Below are 27,843 nucleotides of genomic sequence, written 5' to 3' on the forward strand. Positions count from 1 at the left end.
CTCGGCGTACGTACAATCGAGATCTTTTCGTCGTGCGATTGTAAGAGCGTTTCCGTCGACGATGAAGGAACGGACGTCGCTCGGGGGGCGCAATCTCGCCGCGGCTTGATTTGCCGCTTGACGTGCCGGCAGAGGGATACCGTGTGATCAAATATCCTTTCTGGACTGGTGATTTTATGGAATTCCGTTGGAAGTACTCTCCCGTAAATCCTCTCGACTGCATTACCACAGCGCGAAATCCGACCAAGAGTCGCGATACCAAGATGTTGCCACGCGTTTTTTTTTTCCATTTTACTGTAACGAAAAATTGTATATTTTAATTTAGAGACTTCTGAAGCATATCGAAAATAGAAGAGACGGTTATTTTTAGAGAATTATACATATTCTCTTTATACATATTGCGATCACATTATCGATCCTATTATTCTGTATCTTTATATAATTTCTGTATAATTCGCATTCACGGACTTATAGTTTTGATTTAGGAAACAGATAGGGACACAAATTCGCCCGTGTACTGTGACGGAAACTTCCTCCAATTCTAAACTAGGTGCGGTAAACGCAGAACTCTCGAATAATCCAATAGAACCGCGTGGCAATTATCGGTTTTCCTGTCACTTTTGCGACTGGAAGTTTGCCGCTGGTTTAATTTGAATTTAATGTTCATTTTATTATTTAATAATTTATTTTTGTATTGTAATAATTTAATAATTTATCTTTTTTCGATTCTATTCGATATCTTTCCAATGCAAGATAATTAAAAACGATTAATTAATGATGCGAGGAATGACCGAAACGTATAATCTACATAGTCGTTTCTCTCATTCTTTCCCAGCGGAGAATCACATTACACGAACTATTTATTTTAACTCTAATTAATTTAATTACTTCCTTCCAATTGTAACGTGCTTACTTTAAAGTTGCAAGAATTTCACTCCTCGCCGCTCTCGAGCTAAACGATTCGCACTTTTCGCCGCAGCCTTTCGATTCGTCGGCATAAGCGAGAAGCGAATAGACAGATCGTCGCAAATGACGGCAATTGACCACTACAGAGTGCGTGTACCGCTCTTGAACCTGTCAATTTGTCGCCAACCTTGAAGCGTACCGCAACCCTTTTGTCTAACTAACTGTGAGTCAGCGACTCGTCGACGCGGCAGTCTCAATCTCGTTCTGATCGCGCCTAAACTAGCACGAGGGTGGTCCTCCTAAAATGTCGCAACCTTCGATCGCTCCACGTGATCGCCAATCAGGTTTTCGACTTACCTGACCCACTTGGATTCAGGTATAAGCGCGCACAGGCTGATCGGACGATCGAGAAGGACCAGAACCCTCATGTCTCGAGAAGAAAGGCCCTGTTTTGTGTAACAGGAACCCTTGTTGATACTGCAGTACTTTATTAGTTAAATCTTCGAAGCATGCGAATATCTATTTATTTATACGCACGTATTGCATGACTTCTTCTTTTTATAATATTTTACTTTCCACAAGCACGTTGATTTTTTTCCAAGATTGTTATTTGAGTGAGATTGTTTTTGTGAGAAGTTTTTTTTTATTCATGAATATACCTATTTTTTCTTTAAAATTTTATTCAAATTCCTGGAAATATATTACTTTCTGTCATTATAAAATAAGATTTTTGATTAAAAGAAAAATTCTTTCTGAAAAATCTGTATATACTTCTTACACACACACACACACACACACACACACACACACACACACACACACACACACACACACACACACACATACACCTGATTTATAATCGTACCGCCCACGCTTGACACACGAGTTGACTCATGTCGGATACAGTTTGTAAAAAGAAACATTTCGGCCGTCGATCTCTAGCTTACCTGGATCCTCCGACGATGCATCATGGTAAAAATATTTAATTTAAAATTATCAAGCGATAAACAACATACACGAGGTGTTCTTTTTGATCATCTTCAATCCATGCGTTTTATCATGTAATCTCAATGGTTATGTGAATAAATAAATGTGTTGATATCGAAGATACAAAACTACAATAATCTTATGATATTGGCGGTTTAAAATTTCAGAAAGAATGAGACAGAGTCGTGCAAATACACAATGTATAAAGTAAACATAATTAATATAAAGTACAAGATAATAAAAACTAAATACATAAATTATTAATAAATAAAATTAATTCTTTATATATAAAATATTTTTGTATAATTAAATTTTTTTCTTTGATAAAAATAATTATTTTCCTTCTTTGAATTTATTAATTTTCAATTACAAAAATATACAGTTTAGAATTTTAATTTAATTAGAATAATTTTAGAATAATATATTTTTTCCGAGAACGGTTGAATGTACTTGATACGATATGAGACGAGAAAATTTCGAAGAATTTGTCAGTTATAAAAATACATTCTTTTATCAAAAAATCAATACATCTGCGAAAATAAAAACTTTATCCATGAAACATAACATCATTCAACACGTTACCTTATATAGAAATAATAATGACTGTACGATAAATTATGCTATAAATCTTGTGGAATTTTAAACTAAATTATTAGAATGAAGAGAATTAGCATTAATTTCCTTGATGACAGAAATAGGATAATAATCCAGTTATGTAATTTTTCCAATTTAATTATATTTTATTATATTGTATTTTTTTCGCAGATGAATTCACCGGATCGCGAGATTTACCGCGATCCAGATGTGGTCAGGTCAGAGGACAGGGTGGACGACAGGGTGCACACGGACACGGCGAGGAAGATGCTGTCCATCTTCCGGCAGATGGAGGAGAATGCGACCAAGGAAGAACTGCCGGAGGGTCCGAAGCCCTTGAAACGCTTCACACCGCCTCCCGAGGATAAGTTCGCTAAAGCGACGGCCTCGGACTCGGAGCAGGGCGAGGATGAAGAGGGCGAGGAATCCGACGGCGACGAAAGCGCCGAGGAGAGAGATCCCAATTACGTCCGTGCATCTGATAAGGTTTGTATTTGCGTGAGATTTTTTTATTAGCGAGAAATTGAAAGATTTAAAAGAGATGCGAAAGACATAAAAATATGAAAGAAGATCTAACAATGAGCTATACAAAGTTTTCTATTTCTGTAAATATTGCTTTACATTTATTGCTTAAAACGTAGCGTTAAAATTGGGGTACTTCGAATTATTGTTTTAAATTTTTCAGTCTTCCTTTTGTTCTTCTCTAACAAGTTCTTTTCACGCCAGATATATATAATTTCCTAATTATTAAATAAATTAAGATCCAAAATCTCGAAAGTGGCAAAAGCGGGGCTGCCTAAACGTGTTATTAGGCGGCTCTAAAAAGTCAGCACGAACTCTCGTGGCAGGTCGTCGGCCCGCGTTCAAAATTTCGGGAAAGCAAAACTCTTTACTCCAGATCGGCATCGCTCCACCCTATAATTCACGCCTGTTATCCTTTCGCCTGTTTATCGGGGCTAGGTGGAGGACGAGTTCTTGAAACAGGCGCAGAACGCGGCGCGCGCCAAGACCCTACGTGCTAAGTTCGAGCACTGGGAGGAGACCGACGGCAAGGTCAGCAATCACCACGTCGCCGAAATGGAGATGGCCCAGGGTACGGGCGACCAGTCTAGCATAGAGTCGGCGAGCAGTCTGAGAGCCCGTTTCGAGTCCCTCGGCTCGCAGGCCAACGAGTCCCCGCGCGCACCGAAGGTCAAAGTCAATCGATTTGTGGTAAGTACGTCTTTTTGATCCATAGAAACGCGCACGTCTCCTCCACTCGGTCCAAAATCGTATCGCGACTTGTCGTTTGTGTAATCATCGTCACTCTTCCTACATCTAATTATAGTCACTTCTCCATGTCACCACTCCTCCTGATTTTTAACTATTTGATTAAATTTGAAGAACACGTGTCTTTGACTCTTTTTTTTCGTTTTACCATAATACCTATACGCTTTTCTGACTGGCTTGTGCGTACAATAGTCAGCGATTTGAAAGATTAGACATCTTTCCCGATACATTCCCATTTTTGTTTATGGATGATTCGGCATTGTAAAGTATGTGCATGGTGTGATTTTGAATTCTTGTTATTCTGCCTGTGCTTATCCGTTTTATACATGTTATAACTGTAAGTGTACTTTATTCGTTGAGCAGTGTTTATATTGCGTCAAAAATTTTGAAACGAACGATGAAATATAATATTTGGAAGTAATTAATATATTTTGAATTAATTCCATTTCATTCTATTTGGACTAATAAATTTTAGAATTTCATATCTCGACGCAATTTGAACAATGCTTGAAAAATAAATTAACGCACGACCGAGTTTTTATTGTATTTTATTTTATTTTATGTGCACATTTTTTATATAACGAGAATTTATTTTTGCACTCTTTATTAGCAACGTATACGTATATTCTGCGATGAAAATTAATTGTTACAATAATTTAATACGTTAATTTTCTATCTCGTATGTTTAATAGATTTTGCGAATATAAATTTATTACAACTTTTTATGGAACAGATAGAATAATTTTTTCATCGCACTGCAGCTTACAATTTTTTAATAATATAATATTACAATTATAATATTATTATAATATGTAATATATAAGTCATAACATTGGGGCAAATGTCATATTATAATATCGGTAGACTATTTTTAAGCTATTTATTTGCTTAGTTTTAAATATCCGCGATTGAAAGTTAAACTATAAGAATTAGGAATATTAGAAAAACAATATCCACATAACTAAAAAAGTTATAGATTAATTCAATATATTTCTAGAATTCTAAAATCATCTTTTCTTTTGAAATGTTGTTACGTATTAAAACGTATTTCTTTATGAAGTATATAACGCGATATAAAGAACAAATTCAACATTCAAACTCATAGATATAGCGTAATTATTTTTTTATTATTATATGAAAGTTATACGAAAAAATATAAAATTGTAATTTCGTTAAGAATGATAAAAATAGTTTAATAAAAGAAAATTATGTGAAGCTTAGATAAATAATTAGAAAAGATTTAACGTATACGCGTTCCATTAAGTTTTAATTAAAATTCTATGTGTGAGCAACAGCATTTTTTAAATTTTACCTTTATTCCTTTATATTTGATTATTACCGAGCATGATTGATGTGATATTATTTTTTTCTTTATTTGGCGTTATGTTTTAACATTTTTTTTTCTTCGTTTGAAATCTGCCTGACATATTTTGGCCGAAATCCTGCCCGCCCGCTTGTGTCGTGTAGTAACGTAAAATGAAATTAATCGCAAACAAAATCAAAGTGATATTCTTTTTGTGACGCGGAGCAGTAAAGGAAAGAAAGAGAGAAAGAGAGAAAGAGAGAAACGGAGGAAGTGCACCTGGATTAATTCGATTACGAGAAGGGTGAGGAAGAAAGAAGCTGAATCGATGGAGAGGAAGAAGAGCGCTGTTGGGACAGCAGCGGTGGAAAGGCAATTTTTTTTTTGAATCTCGTGCTTTAAGCAACGGCAATAAAATGTTCGGTTATCGTAACGATTATTGTAACGACTTTGCGTTTTCTTAGGGATGGTTTTAACACACTCGGCGTTATGTTCGTATAGTGAATCTTAGCCCGTAGACTGTATCATATGTTATGTGTTAATATATTATTGTATTACGAGAGTTCGCGCGAGTGTCTCGGATCCGTCGAGCGTTTCGTCCAATTGCCAATTAGAAAGGAAGATATATAGATATATTTATATGCTAGTGTAAAAGAAAAAGATCGATTCCAGACAGATGGCGATAAACCGTTCGAGGCAATAACATGCCGAGTCACGTAAGAAAAAGCTTACGAGGAATTTAATACGTATTAATTTGCAGATTACGGTGCTATGAAAAAGATTTTGATTTATCAATCATTATTTATTTTTTTTTATGGAAATCTACACTATAGGGAATAAATTAAATTGGACAGCTGCGAAATATCATTGCGTAAATAATAGAAATCGTGCTTTATCGGAAAGCCGCGGAAATATGTATTTATTACGCAGAAACGCTCGACTTATCCTAACACACGTAACCGAGAGAGAACTTTATTGTCTACTAATTTACTTTATATATAAAAGACGAGCGTCCATCTTACGTACACGTGTCGTACGTATGTCGGCTTTATCATTGTCTTATGAAGATTTTTTTTCTTTAGAAAAAAATAAAATATTCTCTTCCACATACGTGCGACGCTAAGATCTCTGTAAAACGCAAGATGGATTCGCTTTTAAGCAGTGAAATTCGTAACGATGCGCATTCAATTTTTATTTACTTAACTGCTAACCCCATAATACGCCCTCATTTGTTAATTAATTGAAAATTTGTACGTAACGAAGTGGGCTTGATTAAGCATCTCAATATTAAACTCTTTATTAAAACAAATTCATTACGAACGGCTATCGTGTTATGTAGGTGCCAAATTTTATTAAGCTCTTGATCGAGCGATTTTTTTCGAATTATAATTTTGATTTGACGGATTTAAATCTTTATGACTGATGGAATCACTATGTATAATGTGCCTTTAATTTTTTTTATATAAATGATTCGCTTTTTTTTAAATAATACGTAAATAAATAGAAAGAGAGATCTATTATAAATCTAATATAAATTAGATTGATTATGTACATAGAAAAAAAAATTCATCCTAAACGAAGATATATATTCTCGTGTATAAGCAAGAACAGTATAATTTTTATATATTTAGACTTGAATTGAGTGAAGTATTATTTGCATCAATTCAATCAAGAAAATTTAAGATTTTCTAAGAAGAATTATATAATATTCTTGCTTATATATATATATATATATGAGAATATCTTTTTTTTTCTATGTATGAAGTATATTGAATAAAAATGTAGAAACAATAGAAAATGAAAAACTCTCGCAGATCACAGTACAAATGTCGATAAATATCACTTCAAATAACGAAATGATCCGTGGATTCGAACTCTTCTTTTCGCATCGTTACGATCTTCCTCTGCCGTTTTAGATTTCTAATTTTCATAAGTGCCAAGTTTTTCGTTGATACATGAGCGAGCAGAGAGACAGAGCGAGAGTAAGAGCGCGAAAAGGGAAAAAAGTGCGTGAGAGTGACGAACGAGGGGCGAAAGGTAACGCTTACTCAAGTTTAACGTGTGAGATCAGGAAGGGCCTGGAACATGGAATTGCCACAGAGGAAGTGTCGGGTAGATATTGTCGAGGTGTTCCGGGGCCGACTAACGGTTAGGACCGACTAGCTATTTCGATCGCTTTTACAAATTTCGAATCTTCATACAGCTTAGCGCGACGGTAGATTTTTATACTCGTGTGGAAAAGAAAAACGGAAACAGGCAGTTTCGTTCTCGTGTCGTCGCGTTCGAGCCTGCTTCCCCCGCGTTTGCGATTCGAACGATTAAATACTTCGCGAACACGCGTTGTATCTATTGCATCTAGGCACCTGTGCAATATGGCATCAATTATGACTTACGTATTTGTTGTTTTACAAAAAAAAAATACAAATATATTAATCTCAGTTGTATTATATCCCGAATAATGTTGAATGTCTTCCTCGTGGATAAATTTATCGGTGGCTTTATGATTTTTGTTCTGTCACGTCCGTTATTTTTTATACTCGCCGCAAGATCATGTAATACCGTTGTCGCTCCGTCGCAAATTCTTAGAAGCGACATTTTTGCTGCTAGATGCGAGAACGTTGTCGACATAGAGGCATTATGCCGCTTTCGGCACATTTTGTACTTCCACAGAAAAAGCACAGGGATGCGAATGACTACGGTCGTAGAGTATCAGGGTAAAAACGCTGTCGCGTTGCTCGAGTTCCCAGTTGAAGGACCCATTTTTTTAAAAGAATTGTACGAATTTTTTAGACATGTAATAAAAATGCTGTAGACAGAGAGGAAGGAAACAGATCGAAAAAAAAAAATGTATATTCTTAACAGCGAATATTTCTCCGTCTTCCTTTTTTCGTATGTGCAATATAATAGCTTCCGTTGCGAATACGCTAATTACGAATTTATTTAAGAGATTTAGGAGATTTAATGCGATTTATTATAGCGGGAAGCGCTAAGCTGATTTTGATTTAAGAAAGGATCCGCTCCGTTGACCCGAGATGCCGACGGAGAGGCTATTTCGCGTGACAAATTTGCAAGTCCTTGTTAACGGCCTCTCGAATTCTTCTGATTTGTATAGCATAGATAGCGATAATACTATAGTTCACTGCGTCTTTTAGCGTATCGTTTCTATTGATGTATAACGATCTTGTTCTGTTTATCCTTCACGTGTAACATTTATTACGATAATACACAAGTGATAAATAAAGCAGGTGCTAAATCTGTCTCGTAACTCGGAGGAGTGGGATCAAGGGGGATTTCTCGGTGCGAGAAGCGATACGCATGCGAGCCCTCTCTTCGTCTTCTTCTTCGCGTGATATAATACATATATATCCCTCTTTGAGCATCATCTCTCTTTACACACAATTCATCATACATTCGGCAAACACACAAATTCCTCGTTATCGCGGAATATTTGTAAAGATAAATTTCACCATACCCATCCTCTTCTGACGTAACAATCGTGCAGGAGATCCAGACGACGTGCGCGGAGGTGTGCGAGAGCTGTGAGAAGAAGGTCTACCCCTTGGAAAAGGTTGAGACAAATAACAAAATCTTCCATAAGCAATGCTTCCGGTGTCTCCAGTGCAATTGCATTTTAAGGTAACCAAAAAAAGACATTTCCTGCTTATGTCAAATTTATCAGAGATGTTTGTATTATATTTAGACAAGATTGGAATATCCTGTACTAAAGCTAAATACGTTGCTCCGCTTAAACGTGAAAATGAGAACGAATGAATGTTACAAAAGTGTTAAAGAAACATCAATTAACGAAAGCATTTTGATAATTAGTAATATACGTAAATGTATATATGTATAAAAATGAGAATAATTTAAAAGAGATTTATCTGTGGGAATAGTGTAATGATATTTTAACATATATTGTAATATATGTATACACAGATATTACGTCAAGCATTGTAATTGTCTTTTGTTACTCCTTTTCGATTTTTTATTTTTCACTTGACGCAAACAAGGATAAATACAGTTAAATACAGTTATTAAGTACAATCACGAAATTATTGTTACAACGTAATGTGTTCGAACAGGATGGACTCCTTCACTCTGAATAACGGCAAGCTGTACTGTATCCCGCACTTCAAGCAACTCTTCATCACACGGGGAAACTACGACGAGGGCTTCGGCGTTGATCCGCACAAGAATAAATGGGCGACGACGAACTCGAACAACTCCACGAGCCCGTCGCCGATCGCGGTCTCGAATGGCGATCTCTGATTTTCCAAGTCTTCCACCTCAATCCTTCCCTGGCTATAAATCGCTATATTGAATTTTAGTCGAATTTATGGATGAATCTAGACGGAGAGATTTGTGTGAAGGGAATTACCCATCTCGGAAATACACTGTGGGATGAATATCAACCACCGTGGAAGAGATATAATATCTTTTACGATTTTGATGTTTCCTTCGTGAACGTGGGTAAGGTATGGTAGATCCGCCTACAGTCGGAACGCGATGATGATTACGATAAATTGTACATTTTTATTACGTTATTACCGCGTAATAGATACATGAGAGCGCGTAATTGTATATTTAACGGTAATATGGAATCAATCGCGATAATCGGAGACTCGCTCCGAGAGAAAACGGTCTCTGCACGCAAAAATCTTTTTAAAGTGTAAATCTTGCCAGTTGTGCCGAATACAAATAAATCGAAAGGATGGCACACGATTCGCGTTTTCGTCGCTATTCGTAAATCAAGAATGCAAATACGATTTAATTCTACCGAGGAAGTAATGAAAATACGCGCGATTCTTTTGGCTTTCATCAGCTCTAAATGAAAAATCAATGACAAATTGAAGAAATTAATTCCGATAAAATTGATATGTACTAGAAAGTATCTTCTCCGTTTTAATTTTCCTTATTTTGTCATCGCTCATTATAAAATTCGCTTAATATTTGTTACTATTATTATTTTATTGATTTTATTATTATTATTATATTATAATTATTATTAATATTATTTACGTACGTCGCACTTGGTATTATTTTATTATATATGTTGTATAATACAATATTACATTACGCTTCGTGAATCTTGTATCCGGACCTGTCCCTCAATAAATAAGAATTTTATACATCTATACTTATTATATATAATCTCCGCAATATATAAATCTACATCAGTTAGACAAAAAATACGATTTACATGTAGATAAAACAGAAATTTTATAATAAAAAATTGTTGTTTGACTCGCCTGACTGCAAAATATGATAATTATAAGCAATCGAGGGCTCAGAAAAAATTTATTAAACGATTTTAGTCGTTATTTTTATAATTATAGCTTTTATAGTTCTGCTGTCGCTTCAAATATCTGCGTCAAGTGATCGAGTGACAGACGCAGTGTTGACAATTCGCAGTCATCGTCAACAAATGCGATATCGTTATCGTTACGCAGTGTATCACGAAAGTATAATATAGATGGCGAGACTCGCGCGTAAAGTTTCGTTTCACAGAGGCATCATTGCCGGTAGTCATATTAAGTAGTGCAGCAACCATTCGCTTGCAATCCGCTGATGTAGCTCTTTTATGCGAGATATGTATGTTTGGAATGTCTTCTCGTAGCGTATTTTTAGTGCAGCAAGTATACACATATATGTATAATTTTGACATAAATTTATTAATTAAAAATAACAAGTGTCGAATAAAAATTATATCACATTCGGAATATACAGCTGTGAAATGGAATAATCGAAGCTATTAGAAGCTATAACATTATCAACTAGTAAATCTATAGGAGCAATTAATCAATTAACAGGTAAGTCAACAGTTTTTTATTTACTTTGATCAACATTTTTGTTGTATAAAACATAGAGAATTGTTATTTATTAATCTAAGAATAATTTTTATTTCCCTCAGTCGATAATATACATTTAATAAATTTTGTAGTACACTGTTTTGTCAACATATGATGTATACTTAATGATATGTACATGGAGAGAATTTTTTTTTATTTATCCTGCAAATCATGTTAATTATGGGACAATATAGTATTTAGGCAAATTTTACTGTGTACTACAATAAATTTTACTGTAAAATCTTATTGTAGTATACAGTAAAATTTGCCTAAATACTATATTGTCCTACAATTAACATGATTTGCAGGATAAATTTAAAAAGAAATTCTCTCCGTGTATACTACATATATATATATATTTCTAAATTATATTAAGAGAATGGTGTGTGTGTGTGTGTGTGTGTGTATATATATATATATATATATACACCATTTTCTTAATATAATTTAGAAATATCTTATATATTTTCTCTCATTAATTAACAATTTTTTAATTAACAGCGGCGGGATACGAATTGATAAAAAAAGATTTTTTTTAAGCATTTATATTTTTTTAGTAGTCAAGAATAATTTAAAAATACAGAAAATATTAGATTATAATTAGAAAATTATATTAAATATTATAATTAGAAAGTATCTACAAGTTATTCCTAGGGAGAAATGATCACCGGACGTTGCGCGTTGATTCGATATCTATAGACATCGTTTCGACATCGAATCGACATCCATAGATCGATCATTTCTTCCTGGGATACTCTTAACTAAATTCTTAATTAAATTTCTTTTCTACTTGTTTCTTTTTTTTATAAATAATTTCTTATAAAACAAATCTTTAATTTTTTTTATTTTGCTTTAATAATTTCTTTATATGTAACACGTGATGAAATGTATCAATTGATACAAAGAACATTTGTGATTTAAAAAAAGAAATTACAGATGTATCACGGTACGTCTATGAAGAGATTCGTGTATCACCATCTGATCATCAATCATTCTATTATTTTGCAGATGGAGATCTGCATCGATTCTTTAGAGTCCGCTAGAAACGCGGTAGAAGGCGGTGCCAGCCGGTTGGAGGTTTGCTCGGCTCTCTCGGAGGGTGGTTTAACACCTAGTCCAGGTTTAATTCAACAAATAAGAAACTTCACGACGATTCCGCTTTACGCCATGATCCGCATTCGCTGCGGTGATTTCGTCTACAGTCCCGAGGAGATCGACGCCATGCTGCACGATTTGAAAATTCTTAAGGATCATCGCGTGAACGGGTTTGTCTTTGGCGCATTGACCCCCGATTGCGAGATCGATACTGTCTCGTGTGAGAAGATTGTCTCCGTCGCTTGTCCCTTGCCGGTGACATTTAGTCGCGCCTTTGACCTGACGACTGATCCCGTCAAATCAATGGAACTTCTTTCCGATCTTGGTTTCGAGAGAATTCTGACCTCGGGACAAAGGAATACTGCTCTGGAAGGGTTAGAGCTGATAAAAACATTAGTGCAAAAGGCCCAAAAAATAGTGATCATGCCCGGAGCTGGTATCACAAAGGATAACCTTCGTAAAATTATGGTGTCCGGTGCCAAAGAATTCCACGCGTCAGCGAAAAAAAAGAAAATGGTAGTCTATGGCGCGAACAGAGTCAGGATGGGTATCAATGAGGATGATTTTATTAACGTGACTGATAAGGAGCTGGTGAAAGAATTAGTCGAGATTATCAAGACTGCAGAATGTACCACTTTGTGAAAAATAATTCTATATCCGAAGTTATATTCCGAAGATATCTTATTACTTGTATATTGAATTACATATTTCTTGATACACAATTAATGGATAGATAGATATATGTATAAGTTAAAAGTATCTATTTTTGTTTAATGTGTTTGTGACGATTGTCCTTTAACAATTTACGTTATAAAATGAGTTTAATATAAATATTAAGAGAAAACCAGTCGCTGTAGTTTAGTCATTACACTTGCTTTCGCGACCATTTTTTGCCGCGCGGAGATTTCGATGATGGGTAAGAAGAAAGCTTTGATGCCCACCACTATCGTGGATGTGAAGCGTGACAATCGTTTCCCAATCATGCGAAACGCCGTAAGGCTCTTTTACACTTTGTACGTAATGCAATCGCACCACGAATATCGTGTGAATATTAATGTAAAGAATTATATAAGTAAACAATATCAATTGCGTAACGTCATAGCGGATGAAAAAAGTCTCACAATTAATTTTGCGATCCTTATATTCTCTCATAAAACATTGAATTTTTTTAATAACTTGAAATGAAAATGTTTGCTTTGTATAATATATATGTTTATTTTATTTTGTCAATTATGTAGGAAGTCTTGTAAGCTAAACAGAACATATCAGGCAACGTAGAATTCTACAAGCGTTAGAATCGAGACTCTCATAATGATGTACTTACGATAATCGCTATAATTATATTTTATATCCCGCAACAGAATTACTTTACATACTAAGATTTGAATTATGTTTACGTAATTTCTACCTCGTCGAAATTACGGACACTTATAACTCTTACAAGTGTGTTCGCGCTACGTGAACCAAATCGACAAACAAGATCGCGCGACTCGTCTAGAAGTAAATGTGGAATAATAAGTTGCCGAGAGAAAAAGAGAGAGAGAGAGAGAGAGAGAGAGAGAGAGAGAGAGAGAGAGAGAGAGAGACACGGAGATTTATTTAAAGCGTAAAACTGACGTTCTGGCGAACATTCTAACGTTCGTGATTCCGGTTTCGTTTTTCTCCGAATAATTTTAACGATAAAAATTAACTTGTAATTATGCTTAATAAGCGTCACCGCGATTAATTAAGCACTGATACTTAAACAGACGCGAGCATTCATATTTTATATATTTAGTGGGCTGTCACGAGCGAGAAGTGTGTCAAGTTTAACGGCACTTGGTCTGGAACGACTGTCGCGAAGGGAGAAACGACGTCGTTCTAAAAGACATCGTTTCTGTGGATTTTTCAAATGTATACGTATCTTCTTTGTTCGTTTGGAAGGTCCACGGATTGTAACTGTTAAGTGTAAAACGGCCGCGCACGCGGAAGATCATGGGGCGCAGGTCTATAGGCTGTCTCGTGTATATACTTTCGTTTGTGGCGTACACAGCTCTGCGATTTTAAATGTACGTGTGTATACGTACAATATATGTGTGTACGAGTATCATTGACTTAAACGAAAGCGGTAACGCAAACAGTGCGCACACATGCATACGATCGAGAAGCAGGTTTTCACGTACACTCGCAAACGGGATTCCAGCTGGTGTATACGAATAAGAACTGGTTTTACTCTCGCGTGTGTGTATTCGTGTCATCATGGGCGACGAGTTTTTCCACCAGATTACTTGCATTTTACGTACGGCGCACACATATATTATTTTATTTTTCGATTCTCCCGAATGTTTGTCCTACTGAGCAATTTTTTTAGCTATATAGCTTGCGCTGTAACGAATTTGTATCGCTTGTACTTAAAAAATATATAATAATTTTAATAATTAAAAAATTGTAACTCTTCGACGCAAGATCGATGTAAAAATATTTTAATTGAACGTTCTCAACTTTAAACAGGATGAGGGTCTTACAATTTACATTCAAACAGCATTAAATTCGAGATAGAAGAGCAACTTTGATGTTTCTTAATGAAAGCACTGGTCTTTTATAGATATAAACGTGCACCGTTGCAAAGAACAAAACACTTGATTCGAAAGGATCGAAGATCATAGACGTTATTGCGCGTCATGTTAGTAGGTAAATTGCGCATATTATTAAATATATAATTTACTTAGAAATCATGAATAAATCATATATAAATGAAATGCGTGCAGCATGGCGTAATTACGATACTGATTATTAATACAAAAAAAGATGCTTATGTAATTATTGCAGATCACGATGAACTTACATATCTGGGTTAGCCAGACATCCTTGGACATTTCCATCGTCTAATAATAGTGATATGAAACATCTGCTTTGGTTGGATTATTATTCAGAAGTGATATGAAAGGAATACCAAATGACATTAATCACGCGTTAAACATGTAAATAATTTAGAAACATCTTACAAAATGACATTTGAGATTTCGCAATTGCGTCGTTAATAATTGCCGTAAAGGCTTTATTATAAGTGTCTCTATTCAATTATTACTCACTGTATGGAAAATTTTTCTTGCCAATTCATACACAGAATTCATACACAGGACGACGAGAGCCTGCTACTTTATACACGAAGGAGAAAGCAGGAGCGCGGAATTTAGAGGATCTATCTAAAAAAAAATTTATAGAATTTGAGTTTGAAAATTGAAAGAGTATAACATCTCTCTCGTAATGATGATAACGTTACCCGCATCAAAAGTATGTCGTGAAACTGAAGACGAGTGCATTCCGGGCAGAAGATGAGGGCATTCGCGCGGCTTTTATCTCCCGAACTCGATCTCCTTCGGCAAGGCCATTCATCCCTCGATGGTATTTTTTAATCGCCATCGCTACGGACTCTCCGGCATACTCCCTCCTGGCTATTAATCCGCGTTTGTGGTGAATTCGCGTTCGCTATGTATGTGTACCTATATATACGTAAACGGACTATGAGGTTCGATTTAGCACGTCAGGTGAATGCAGCGCAGAGCGACATGCTGTTGTATACACCTTCTCCGCGTGCACGCATGTGCCTCAAGAGCGTACTTGAGTACGTTGGAGCGGGATTGCGCGCGCCCGCGCGTCCGTACTCCGTACGTCTGTTGCTCAACCGGACTTCGTCCCGTCAGTGCGAGAAACACGTTCAGACCGATCGGTCGTATTGTACATCCGCGGCCGCGTGCTGAGCTCCGGAACCGCTTTTCCACAACGGTGCACGCGCGAATCACGCCGAAGAGATCACTTGCAAACGCTGGAACAGAACTCTCTCATCCCTCGAAGGACATCGAACGGGAGCGAAATCCCGCGACGATCCGCGGAAAGGTGCGAAAATCCCCATCGTGAAAATAGTGATAAGTCGCATCCTCCGTCGCGCTTCTCGATGTGTGAAAAGTTGGATATCTGATATTAAAGAAAAAAAAAGTAGAAATCGCGCTCCGTGAGCGCGTCTTCGACGTGATTTCTCTTTCGATTTTTTTTCAGTGGAATAAATGTTAAAGAAGTAGCCGAATGTTCAGGTAAAGGAGATTGAAATGCAAATAAAAGTGGGGCGAAATGTTTAAACGTTGAAAACTGAGAATACGCGAGGACTGAGAATATGTGAAATGAACTCGAGAGAGAAAGTGTATGCGTACGATGCTTGAAATTACGTCCACATGTTCAGTATCATGCGCTCAATTTTGCCAATTAATATCAATTAATAAGTTCGTCGAAGAGGCGCATTAATGCGAATACCAAGTAATTTTTTCATACTCAAGTTGATAACTTTTTGACAAGTTTGGATCTATTATGTATAACTTGCATATAAAAAAGCAGAGTTGTTTCTCATATAGCCGTATATCGTACATCCGCAATATGTTTTCACGAAGAAACATATGCTAGAAATTAATATCTTTGAGTATCTAGGAACGCTGTCTTTAGTAAGAGTTCTGATCTCAATTCGAATGCATTACACCGCACTTTCCTACTTTCATCGCCAACTGAAAGATATTAATCTCGAGAAGATGCCTCGAAGCGAAAGGGATAACGGGTCTTCTCGGAAAAAAATTTAATGAAGCTACCGATTTTCGCGACGATTTTTTTTTTACCGGTAAACAAATCAAACGGATGAACGCGAACAAATTAAACAATGCAATAAAATGAAAAAAATTCCGCTTGATATAATAATAACGCAAAAAACAATAGGCCAAAACAAACAAATAAATCTAATGCATTGCATGAATAAATAATTTATCGAACATCCATTAGATTTATTTGCTCGTCTTTGGCCTATTGTTTTTTGCAAAATTAAACAATGTTTAGTTGATAGAAATAATAAATTTTTTGTAAATTAAAAATATTCTGAAGTTATAAAAAAAAAGATAAAAGAAAAAATGTAACGTGTGTGAAAAAGTAACGTGAGCGAACGGACAAACGGAAAATTTCAAGATTATTTTTGACGTCTACGCATGCAAGAGACAAGAAAAAATTATTGTATAAGTTGTGTAAAATGTGTCGAGTAGTGTAATTAAATACTTAATATTATACTGCTCCAACAATTTTATGCAAACATGTTGCAACATGGAAGAATGCATATTTACGTTTAATATTGGGTAATGCAAACGTAAGCCCTGCGGGCGTCTCGCTAATGAGTCGACGACCGACTGGATACGTTTAGTCATCTACTAAACGATTGAATTACATGTCGTAACATTTCATTTTTCAATTTCTTATTTGATTATTCCTATTGGATATTTTCGAGATTGACGATAAATTATATTTATACGAAATCTGTTTTTCTGAGATTGGCAATTAACAGACGCTGCATAAAACACGTTCACGTAATGTCAATCGTTTAACGTGTTATTTTAACTTATACTTGATATATTAATGAATTATTCTTGCGTAACACCAATACTATAATCGCTACTATCATTTTATACGAAGAGCAAATATTTTACATAACGTCAGATAATCAACATGGTATAAGAAGCAGATGTTTTTGTTGTGGCATGTATATACATATACAATTTTTTACAATTTTGAAGAGTTGGACGATGAAATATTTAACGATCTGTTAAAGCGTTGCGCCATGCTAGAATCTTTAATTATGCGGGTTACTTTTTCACGGCGATTTTCACGCGATTCGCTCAATAACTGCGCATTAACAGATTGTTGTCTAATTATTCGCGACATCGCTCTTACGTGCCGCGTCGCGTGACGCGAATAATTCATTCGTTCTAGTAGCACGTGCGATCATTGTTCTCCGCTTGCCTCTCTTGCTTGCACAACGTGTGGAATCGTGGGAGAAACCGCTTGCCTCCGTCTTCCGCGTGATTTAAAGAACATCACATGTAACGAAAAATTCAAAACTATTTCAAAAATTCACGTCATACAAAAGAATTTTTAATTTAGATATTTTTAACGCGAACAGAAATTATTATTTCGCGATTGGAATAACTTATATTGAATAACAAAGGGACTTATATATTTGATAAATCAATATTTATAATTTATTATAATAAATAAGTAAATCTATTTTGTTAATGAAGGGTATGTGCGAGCCAATAATTACTGTCACATTCTCACGCGAAGTTTAAGTTCCCATTTACCAAGAATACCTATTGTGTCGTGCGGTTTGCGGTAATAGGATTTCATTTCCTGAGATTACACGCCTCGTAACCGCGTGCAGACGTTTAGCACATCTTCGAATTAATATACTGTATATTAATTAATCGTGCGTACGATATTCAGGAATGCCGTATCGCCGTTCGCTGACCTGAAATTTCGCTTTCATGAAAGTAAGTCGTACTTCGTCGCACGTGAACAATCGCAAAGATTAATACCGAGTAGATAAACATAGCAACATTATTCCATCGACAAAATATATGGTCGCAACATATCATTATGGTAGCTAATGTTAGTAGCTAAGCAAACTTTTGAACGTTTCGGGGCTAAAGAAAGTTCTTTACATAAAGTAAAATTATGGTCTAAATTTTTACACGGCGATTTATGAGATAACAATGTAATAATAAGATAATTGTACGAAATAGCTTAAGAAATACGATAAAAGCGCGAAAGTTATATAAAAATAATAAGTAATGTAGGTGAGATAAAGATATACGCACGTTTTATAAAAATACATGAAACCGAAATCTTCAAGAATTCTTGGTGAATTATATACATTTTGGAATTTTCTCCGAGTTAAAAATAACCCCGAAGCTTTGTAATAATCTTTACGTTTTAATGGGTGTTTGACTTCTTGAAGAAAGACCGAACGAAATCATCAGACGTTCGCGCGAGAGTCTGTTATCTCGAGAGTGACCGGTATTTCCCGGCGCTTTCACAAAAACGTCTGGGACATTTTTCAGGCCGAAGTGAGGCCGGTAATATCTGTCGTCGTGTATACACACGATTCCACCGTTCGAGAGAAACGTCGATTCGTCAAGGTAAACGCGGTGCAAAGTCCTACAAAATTCTTATGACGTTACAAATCTCTGTTCGTATTACAGGGAGCCTCTCTCTTTCTTTTTCTCTTCCTCTCTCTTTTTTCTTCTCCATAATAACCGTAGTAACCAGTAATGTTCCGGCAATATTCGCAAGCATTATCTATTACGTACACGAAGGCGCGTTATTTTAAAATTCCCTCCGTGCGTTCGAGGCATTCCGATGCAGATAAGATGAATGTATGCTGAATCTTTCTCATCTCTTTCTCACTCTGTCTTTCTGTCGTACGATTCCACAGAGTGCATTAACATGTACAAACAATACCGATGTAACTGCCAATAATAAATACGACAGTGAATGAATCACTATAAAAATTCGAATCGCTAGACAGATGTTGGCGTGAAATGTAGCCACCATTAATGCGGGAAGAATTATTACTTGTGTTGCTACTACAAGAATGTCATTGCGATATTGTCGTAAAAAATCGTGAATGAACTTTCTTATGCACTCGAGCACCATAATCTCAATTACGTCATAAATCGTTACATTGTTATAACGATAATTAGGTATCTTGATTTATCAGTCATTGTCAGTTGTAATTTACTCGAAATAATCCAAATTATGTTTTCTATTGCGTAATGATATGGTAGTGTAAAAATTTAGTTTATATAATTTTTTCATTTACAAGTATTATTTTTTTTAAGTAACAACAAAAGATATTATATTATAAAATAAAAAATTATTAGATATTAACCATTCATGGAATGCATAGCACAGTGATAAAATTTCTTACATTATTATTGATTTTTAGCGACCATGTATCTTCTAATCTATGATAACAGCGGGATTAAGTAACATCCATAAACGAACTGGATCGGCACATTCACGATCTCTTACTTTCGATTGATACGTGACGACGAGCGGTGCGTACTCGTGCTACGCTGCATCGTATATCTCGGGTATCTCCCGTGACGCTCGAGATACCCTAACAAGCCAAAGAAAATGATCGCTATTTCCAGCGACGGCGCGGCCGCATTTTCTATTCCAGTGGCCGACAGATCGTTATATACCACGCTTTCTTCCTAATGACCTCGAGCGTGCACACTTCGCTCGGCCGCGATAAAGTTGCGTTTAAAGTTTCACTTTCCGTTATTGTCATGAATGAGCATACGCTCATTAAAGCAATTGTAATATTCCCTCGCGATGGGAAAAAACCAGGTTTTCTTTCGGAGTTCGCGATGCTACAGAACCGAGAACGATCACGGTACCGAATGTCATTTGAAACAATTTACAAATACCTGTAAAATAATTTAAGAAAATGTATGTAAGTGTGTAATGCCTACTCTAAAAAAGTAAGCAAGAATTTTCTATTAAAACATAAAACGACAATTTAATCAAGAATCTTAATTTATTCATAGAAATATTTAAGATAAAATGCAACAAAATATGTATATAAGTAAATAAAAAATAAAATAAAATAAATCGTTATTCATATGTAAAATAACTAATAATGGAAAAATCCATTACAAAAACGATATCATTTCGAATTCGCGAGGCGGAATTTAATTTGATTATTCAGTATATTAAATATTTCATTGCGATGCGCCAGTAGGAAGTATCCAATAATCTATTTAACTTTCAGCGCGACGCGTGTGCCGGGTGACGTGTTTTAAACACGTGGAAACAAAAGATGCACCGTCGTTGTTGACTCAAGCAGCAAAACTTTCGCGCGTGAGTTCTTGCGGAAATCTTCATCCCGCTTCAAGGCCGCACGCGAAGTGAAACAATAGTGGAAGCACCCATAATGGATAACAAGGGATTTCAGGGTGAGGATCAGGTACAACGGGAGAAGATCAAGAGAATGTTTAGCTGGACCGATGGAACCATTTCCAGGTGAGTCATATGGCTTGCGGATTTAAATGTGGCAGAAGAGATCTCTCAGTTTTTATGACTGTATCATTTCAATTTTCAGGCGTAATTTCAGGCAAATAGAAAAAAATATATTTTTTGCCAAATATAAATTGTTTAAATATAACGTTAAATATAAGAAATAATGTTAAAAATTATATTATTAGAGCTGAGTTTAATAGATTTCTTCTGGGTTATGCATACAGAAGACAGGTAGAAACCTGAAAACTCGCATGCGCAGGTGTCAGCATATTTGTGTGGGATTTCGTTTCACAAGATTAGTTAATTATACATCGAAATTCACGTATATATACGCCGAACATATTTTACGGTCCAGCGAAACTTTCTTCGGCGTGAGTTTCTAAGAAAGCCCGCGCATGTATAATCGTTATATAGGAATTGCCAATCGTGCGATATTGCAATTGCAGTTGCAAAATGCGCGATTTACGCGACGCGCCGCGCGCCGCGCCGGCACACCTGCGGGAGTAAAATCCGCGCGGCGCGACGCAGTTTCCGCGGAATTTTACGATTCAAAAAAACTGATCACACGAAGAGAACTTGCGGATTCACTTTGAATACAGACGATTGATTTATGATAAACAGGGAGCAGCGCAGCCTTAATTCCACGTCGATCGAAGATGCAAGAATTCGAATTCGTAAGCTAATCGCATCTTGCCTCGCCCGTGGAATAAGACGATTTGTAACTTTTTTTTTTGCCTGTTACTTATGAACGAATCAAGTTGAGTTGTCTCAAAGAAGATCTTTCGAACAATCTCTCGAGGGAGGAAATTTGTCACGAGACCAATCGCGATTACTCGAAGCACGAATTTTAAGTCATTCCGCGCTACACACGTAACGCGCGCGGGATTTCTTCTTTTTCTTCTTCTTTTTCTCTTTTTTTTTTACGAGCATAGTTTTCGTCGTAGGAACTTAACGGCGTGCCCACTCGGCAATGAGTCCTGCGTGACTTACTTCGGCGAGTTCCCGAGTTCGCAATCGCGCGTGAAAGTGGCCGGCAATGGCCGGCAAGTGCAGCGCGAGACCAGGCCGCGCGCTTTGCCTGACTGCAGCATTGTACAGTGAAAGGACAAATGCACGCACGCACAATCATACGTAACGCATCTTCGCTGTCGAGACTTTTTTATGGCGGTGGCGAATTTAAGTAGTAACAGTTTTAATTTTGTTTTGGAAGTACCACATATCGATGATAAAATATGGTACAAAAAGTATATATATAGCGAGAAAAATACCATGGTGAAGTAACATATTGCAAAAGGAAAAAGAAAATGTAAAATTAAAAGAGTATGCGTGAGAAGAATAACACAAAAAGAAAGAGCAATATAAAAAAATTGTAAATACAATAAAAATATATTATCGAATATATAGAAATTAGACCAAATGAGAAAGGATGTATTAATTTTACTTAAAGTGATTAATTCAGATTAATTCATTTCGATTAAATTTTTTAAAGAATATCGAAATTGCTCTATGGATTTGTGTGTAACCGTTTTAAATAATAAGTATATAAATTAGAAAAAATGTTTTATTATGTTAATATTAATAGATACGTACGATATTTTGCCTCTGATATTTCGAGAGAAATATTTTTAGAAAGTTATTAATGAATAAGAGATTGGAATAAGCGAAGATTTTGTTTAACTTGAAGCTAGAGGAATGCTCTTTCTTGTCTTTTCGCTTTTAATCTTAGAGCATATATTATGCTCTAAGCTTTTAACCTATTCTAATAATCAAATAGGTTCCCTTGATTGTCGATGAAGCACATACATAGAAATTCAGGAAGGTTTTAAGAGGCACGTCTCGCGAACGACCTGCCTTATGTCATTGCACAATCCAACAATGTGCTATTATGTGACTAGGAAGTGTGAAACTCGAAATGCATGATTTGTTCATTATCCGACGTAGCTTGGTGAATGCACGCAACAGATGCCATGCACTTTAAGTGTCATCCGAAGCATAAAATTGCGGCACATTCTCTTTGGCAATTGTTATGAGTCAAGCGTGAGGTCTTGGCATGACTTGGCAATTTTCAGCAATTATTTGTCCGATAACGTGAGATTAGATATACACAAATATATGCCATATTTCCGTAAGTTTCTATATACAAAAAGAGGTAACAAATATTCCTTTTATACATGTTTTAAATTAAAGTTTTTTTCCTCAATTTTTAAACACTGCAAAACTAAATTTAAATTTTTATTATAAATTTACAATGCAAAACATATATTATTTTTCCTTTTTTAGAAAGTGTAAATTAACTTCCTTCTCCATTGATTCCAGCGCAGTAGCGATATCGTAACAAATAAAGTTCTATAATATTGAGTGGTGCGAGTTATTATTAGTGGAAAACTTTTATCACAATAAGTATGACGATGTATTTAAAATACCATCGGTTACGGAAAATTTCTGAACGAGTTACGTGAACGGAACGTTACCGAATCTGAAAGATATGTACAACTACCCAATCAGTAGACAATATTTTTTAAATAGTTATTTAATATCATATTATTAAAGAAATATTTAGAAACCATTTAAAAAACATTGTCTGCTGATTGGGTATGTGTTATAAGAATAAATAGCGCGTAAGAGTAAATAAACTAAAGAGTAAATAATTATCTTCAATGATCGATATCGAGAATGCGGAGGCTTATCCGCGAATGTAAGTCTTCAAAGGCATGGTGTGTCTGCTAGGTATTTCTTCCAAGAGATGGCACCACGACTTCGACTCTTCGACAAGACTTGGAGGTTCAAATTAGCATAAGTGATTTTCTCACATTTTGCAAGTGCCTTAAGACACGACACGATTAACTCATCGATCTATTTGTCGCCGTTGCAAGCGTAGCTTTGACTTTAACACTTTTAAACCGCCATTCTTCTTTCCGTTAGAATTTTGTCGACGTGTACAAAATATTCGAATTCAGACGATTTTTAAAGAAAGCCACTCTACGTTTTTTGGATTTTATCGAGGAAGTTTTAAAGATTATTTTATTTAAATTCGATCTAAATTGAATAAGAGTTTTTAGACGATTGTGATTTGCAAAAATCTCTTCGTTTTTAAAAGATAACTTTCATGAGAATATCCATAAAAAAATGACATCGAAAAAGTTTGTTTTTGCGATATTCTTTAAATATGTTATGTCATTATTTTTTCTTTTTGTGTATCATTTTTCTGTTTCTTCTTTATAATAATCTAATTATAGTAATCTATATTGTATGCACGAAGTAATTAATGTCTTAATCGCACAAACACGTACGCGATTTTTGCATTAACAATTATAACGATTATACTGCTACCATAATCTTTCCATTTAATTTTCATATAAGTATCTCATTTTTTTTATTGGATGATTAGCGAGAAAAATTATTCATGTAAATATGTGTATTGTATCTAGCGTGTTCACTTATTCATTATATGTATATCTTCAATAACATGTCTCTTCAACGAGTGGTGTTGTTACCATTTCTAATGATAAAATTTTTTTGTTATGTCTACAAGGCAAAAAGTTCATTGAAATTTTTTACAATCAAATGCAAATAAAATAATTATATGTGTTTTTATTGCTTCTAGGAAATAATCTTGTCTTTTTTATTAAATCTAACATTTTAAAGAGTTTTTTAAGAATTTTTATATTAAAATCTGATAATATTCCAATAATAATTATTCCTTAATTTTTTCTTTCGCTATTATATGTGGATATGATATTTATTGAATCCTCAGTTTAAGATTTTTCTTTCATTCTCTTTTTTTATCATAAATTAATACTTAACAATTATTAAATGTCAAAACCGTGTTAATTATTATTACATCAGCACATGGTAATCTATATATTACCTTGACGGTTGTCAATATATAGAATTATATTTCTCGTAGACGAGTAACCGGTCTCATCTGTAAAATTAAGCCTTTTCTGATAAAATCTTGTATTCACTTCTTTCTCTTTTTCTTTTTCTTTCTTACTTGCGCTGTATCTGTTGAATATTAAACATGACTTTCTGTATCATAAATGAGCACGTCCTTAGTAACTGGCATTCAAAACATGACGATCATGTTTAAGTTTGTTTTCTGATTCCTCTATTTCGATAAAAATTAATGATGATAAATAAATAAGGATTTTTTTAGGATTGACAAATAATTTCCTCACATTGCATGTGTGGTAATGATAAACAGATAGAATCTTTTAAAAGATTAATTAGCATTGAGCATATAAAAAATAACGGATATTAATGACACTTGATAATTAATGCGGCATGTAATATTCTCGTTTTATAAAGCACTTGTCAATTGCACATAATTACAGCGATGTAGAAGAAGAGAGAAAGATAATGATACATTAAATTTTTATTAATATTTATAGATAAACTATCATATTTATTCAATAATATTATTAAGATTTTATCTGTGTTTTATTATCAAATATATGGTGACAATAATGATAATTCTTTACAATATTTGTAAGAACTAATAACACATGAATCAACCTTTTCTCTCCTTCTTTCTGTGCTACATAAATTTGCTTATCTTACTTTTAAAATATAACTATATACATATATAAAAGTGTTTCAAATGACGCAATCATAAGCTTTTCTGGTATCGAGAAAAAACACGTGGATCGTATTTTTATCCAATAAATCTCAGAAATACTGCAGGACGAATATACATATCTAGTACCCAATTAATACCTATTCATCCAGCTTAAGTTTTAGTGATGCAAGCAAATAGCAAAATGTACGTACTCACATATTGTATTCGCTGATGACGAGTCCGATGTATTATTATCTTCGAAAAGTGGGCGTTTGTTTATTCAACTAATTGCCAGTCAGCTATAATGCCCGACTTGTCGACATGGCCGTAATGATGCGGTGCGAGATGTGCCAGTTCGAAGATTACACACGCATATAAATTCGATGACGCGAACAAATATAATTTTTTTCACGCTGCTGTTTAACGAGTATCATCACGTCGATCGCATTTTCGCAATTAGGATCGGTCTATCGAGCCAGTCAGGGCAGTAGAAAGATTATCAAAAGTTGTTTATTGCAGTTGCTTGTTTCATCACGTTCTCCGAAAATCGTGGCAGAAAAGAAATCAACGACCATCATGTATCGTGTGCGATTGTAAATCAATGAAAAAGACACGTTTTCCTTCTTTGAGCGCCTTGCAACAATCGTTAAAAAATTATAAGTCATTAAAATGCAAATACTTGCCAACAGCAAGTGCAAATAGTTTACTTTTCACACGAGCGACAATAATTGTATGATTCAAACAACTCGTATCTTTATATAGCTATTTATGGAGAGATATACTTCCTTCAAGGTAATCTACTAGAGCATTTTAAGTTTCTTGCAATACACACAGAGTGTGTCGAAGCAGTATTTATATATTCTATAACGGGGAGTGTTGAAATCTGACATTTTCTCTTCCAAAGCACATCGCTTCCGTGGATAAAGCGTCGATCTTGTTTAATTATGGACGCGCCCATTAAGCACGTTATTACGTGAGTATCCGCGGTAAGTTTCTCTTACTTCGTTATGTCACGTTAATACCTCGTCACCGAGACACGAGAGATCCCGAGGCCACGCCACGCGCCTCGTGCGGGATCTCACAGCCTTAAACTCACGCGTGGAGGATGGTATTCGCGTATGTCCGAATATCGATGTCGCGTATCGACAGTACGTACCCTCGTCAGACGTTTGATCGCTCTTCCTGGGATTTACGTAATCCGGCAGCAGCTGGACTGACCGCTTTCACATCTACACCATGTCTTCGGCCGCGTTTAGCGACCTGGTTCGTTGATAATACCGTGACATTTTCTTATTTACTTCTTATTGTCCGTTTTATCGCTCGACGCTCGTAAGCGCGCGATTGAAGATCCACCGTATCGAAATTTATTTCAATGAGCGGCGCAGTAGTTTGCGAAATAATAAGTATACGTAAACGCGTCGATAATGCGTGACAATAAACATGGTGAAAATCGCCTGTATATTACATAAAATATAAAAATAATAGATTATTTAAAAGAAAAAGGCAAGACTAGACTCGATGTTGCACCGATAACGGAAAGGACGTAATATGTCCCTCGAATCGGTCTTGGGAAGACCGCTCCTAGTCCTCGTCGATGATCGTAATGAGGATCGCGTGCTGTCGGCTGACCGATAGTCATCATGCATGCGCACCGAAGCGAAAACTTTCGCTTTTGCGAGAACGGATCTACGAAGATCTACTGAAGATCCTTGGTAACGCGACATCGAATTCGAGTATTCGCATAAATATTCTGCAAACATTGCTGTCAAATTTATTATTGAAATATGTGATCTATGATATAATCAATGGTGCGACGAAGGTAAATGTTTATCGAACGATCTTTTAATGACGCTATCCGCCGAGAAAATAGTTATAAAATGCAAATTATTATGTGTAATATCTTGCGTGTGCTAGCCAAATTATTATTAATAAAATATTTATTATATTTCGGTCAATATTCAATGTATCTAATGATATGCGTGTGTGTGAATTGTATACGTTCGTAAAACGATTTCAATTTTAATTTAAGCCTCTTTAATTGGTAATTTTTAAATAAATACAAAAAACATGCAACGAAGTTTTTAGTGGCAATTACCTTTATGGAATCGAATTGATTGACGTAGTATATTTTTATATCAGAACTCTTGCATTAATGCTATCGAATTTGGATCCGTTTATTTTGCAAGACACGTACAAAATATGTTAATGTTTATTTTTAATTACATACAGCTGCAGAAAATAATACATAGCGTACTACGTGACAATTTTCATTATTTATGCTGTCTAAAACTTTATTTATTTTAAATAGTTTGTAAATTTACTATATTACAATTTATTTAATTTTTTAAAGTCAGCAAAAATGTTAATTTTATAAATGTTGACTAAAGATTCTTAACATTTATTACGATAATCTG

General features: G+C 35.2%; 3 protein-coding genes and 1 long non-coding RNA gene across 15 annotated transcripts in view; 3 read left to right on the forward strand and 1 right to left on the reverse strand.

Moving 5' to 3' along the window:
* The window catches only part of LOC105460017 (LIM domain and actin-binding protein 1), a 64,561-nt gene extending 54,497 nt beyond the window's left edge, over positions 1-10,064 (forward strand). For 10 of the 11 annotated variants that reach the window (XM_011706456.1, XM_011706454.1, XM_011706446.1 and 7 more), the window contains 4 exons: positions 2,659-2,973; positions 3,448-3,699; positions 8,562-8,695; positions 9,142-10,064. In XM_011706456.1, the coding sequence (XP_011704758.1) occupies positions 2,659-2,973; positions 3,448-3,699; positions 8,562-8,695; positions 9,142-9,328 (888 nt within the window). In that variant the 3' untranslated portion in view covers positions 9,329-10,064. Of the gene's footprint in view, positions 1-2,658; positions 2,974-3,447; positions 3,700-5,287; positions 8,315-8,561; positions 8,696-9,141 lie in introns of those variants that run through there. The other variant, XM_011706450.1, reaches the window with a different exon arrangement.
* On the forward strand, positions 10,056-14,428 carry LOC105460016 (copper homeostasis protein cutC homolog). Its single transcript, XM_011706445.1, has 2 exons — positions 10,056-10,869; positions 11,917-14,428. The coding sequence occupies exon 2, from the start codon at positions 11,917-11,919 to the stop codon at positions 12,643-12,645; it is 729 nt and encodes a 242-aa protein (XP_011704747.1). The 5' UTR covers positions 10,056-10,869; the 3' UTR covers positions 12,646-14,428.
* LOC105460015 lies at positions 12,897-15,596 on the reverse strand. 2 transcript variants are annotated; one of them, XR_975755.1, is made up of 2 exons: positions 15,266-15,596; positions 12,897-15,184 (listed from the first exon to the last, which is right to left on the reverse strand). It is a non-coding gene; the product is annotated as an uncharacterized LOC105460015 (long non-coding RNA). The 2 variants fall into 2 exon arrangements; XR_975754.1 differs by having other exon boundaries at positions 12,897-15,188.
* An 86-nt stretch (positions 15,597-15,682) lies between these two features.
* Positions 15,683-27,843, forward strand: part of LOC105460014 (ABC transporter G family member 23) — a 48,693-nt gene continuing 36,532 nt past the window's right edge. Inside the window, exons 1-2 of the mRNA XM_011706441.1 lie at positions 15,683-15,879; positions 20,624-20,874. Coding sequence (XP_011704743.1) covers positions 20,786-20,874 — 89 coding nt within the window. The 5' untranslated portion in view covers positions 15,683-15,879; positions 20,624-20,785. The remainder of the gene's footprint in view (positions 15,880-20,623; positions 20,875-27,843) is intronic.

This window comes from Wasmannia auropunctata, unplaced genomic scaffold (genome assembly GCF_000956235.1).
Source record: "Wasmannia auropunctata unplaced genomic scaffold, wasmannia.A_1.0 LD333475.1, whole genome shotgun sequence".
In the NCBI taxonomy this organism is placed as follows: domain Eukaryota; kingdom Metazoa; phylum Arthropoda; class Insecta; order Hymenoptera; family Formicidae; genus Wasmannia; species Wasmannia auropunctata.

Bases quoted from the DNA above. Each gene is read 5' to 3' on its own strand.
- LOC105460016 (XM_011706445.1), top strand. From the start codon at position 11,917: ATGGAGATCTGCATCGATTCTTTAGAGTCCGCTAGAAACGCGGTAGAA.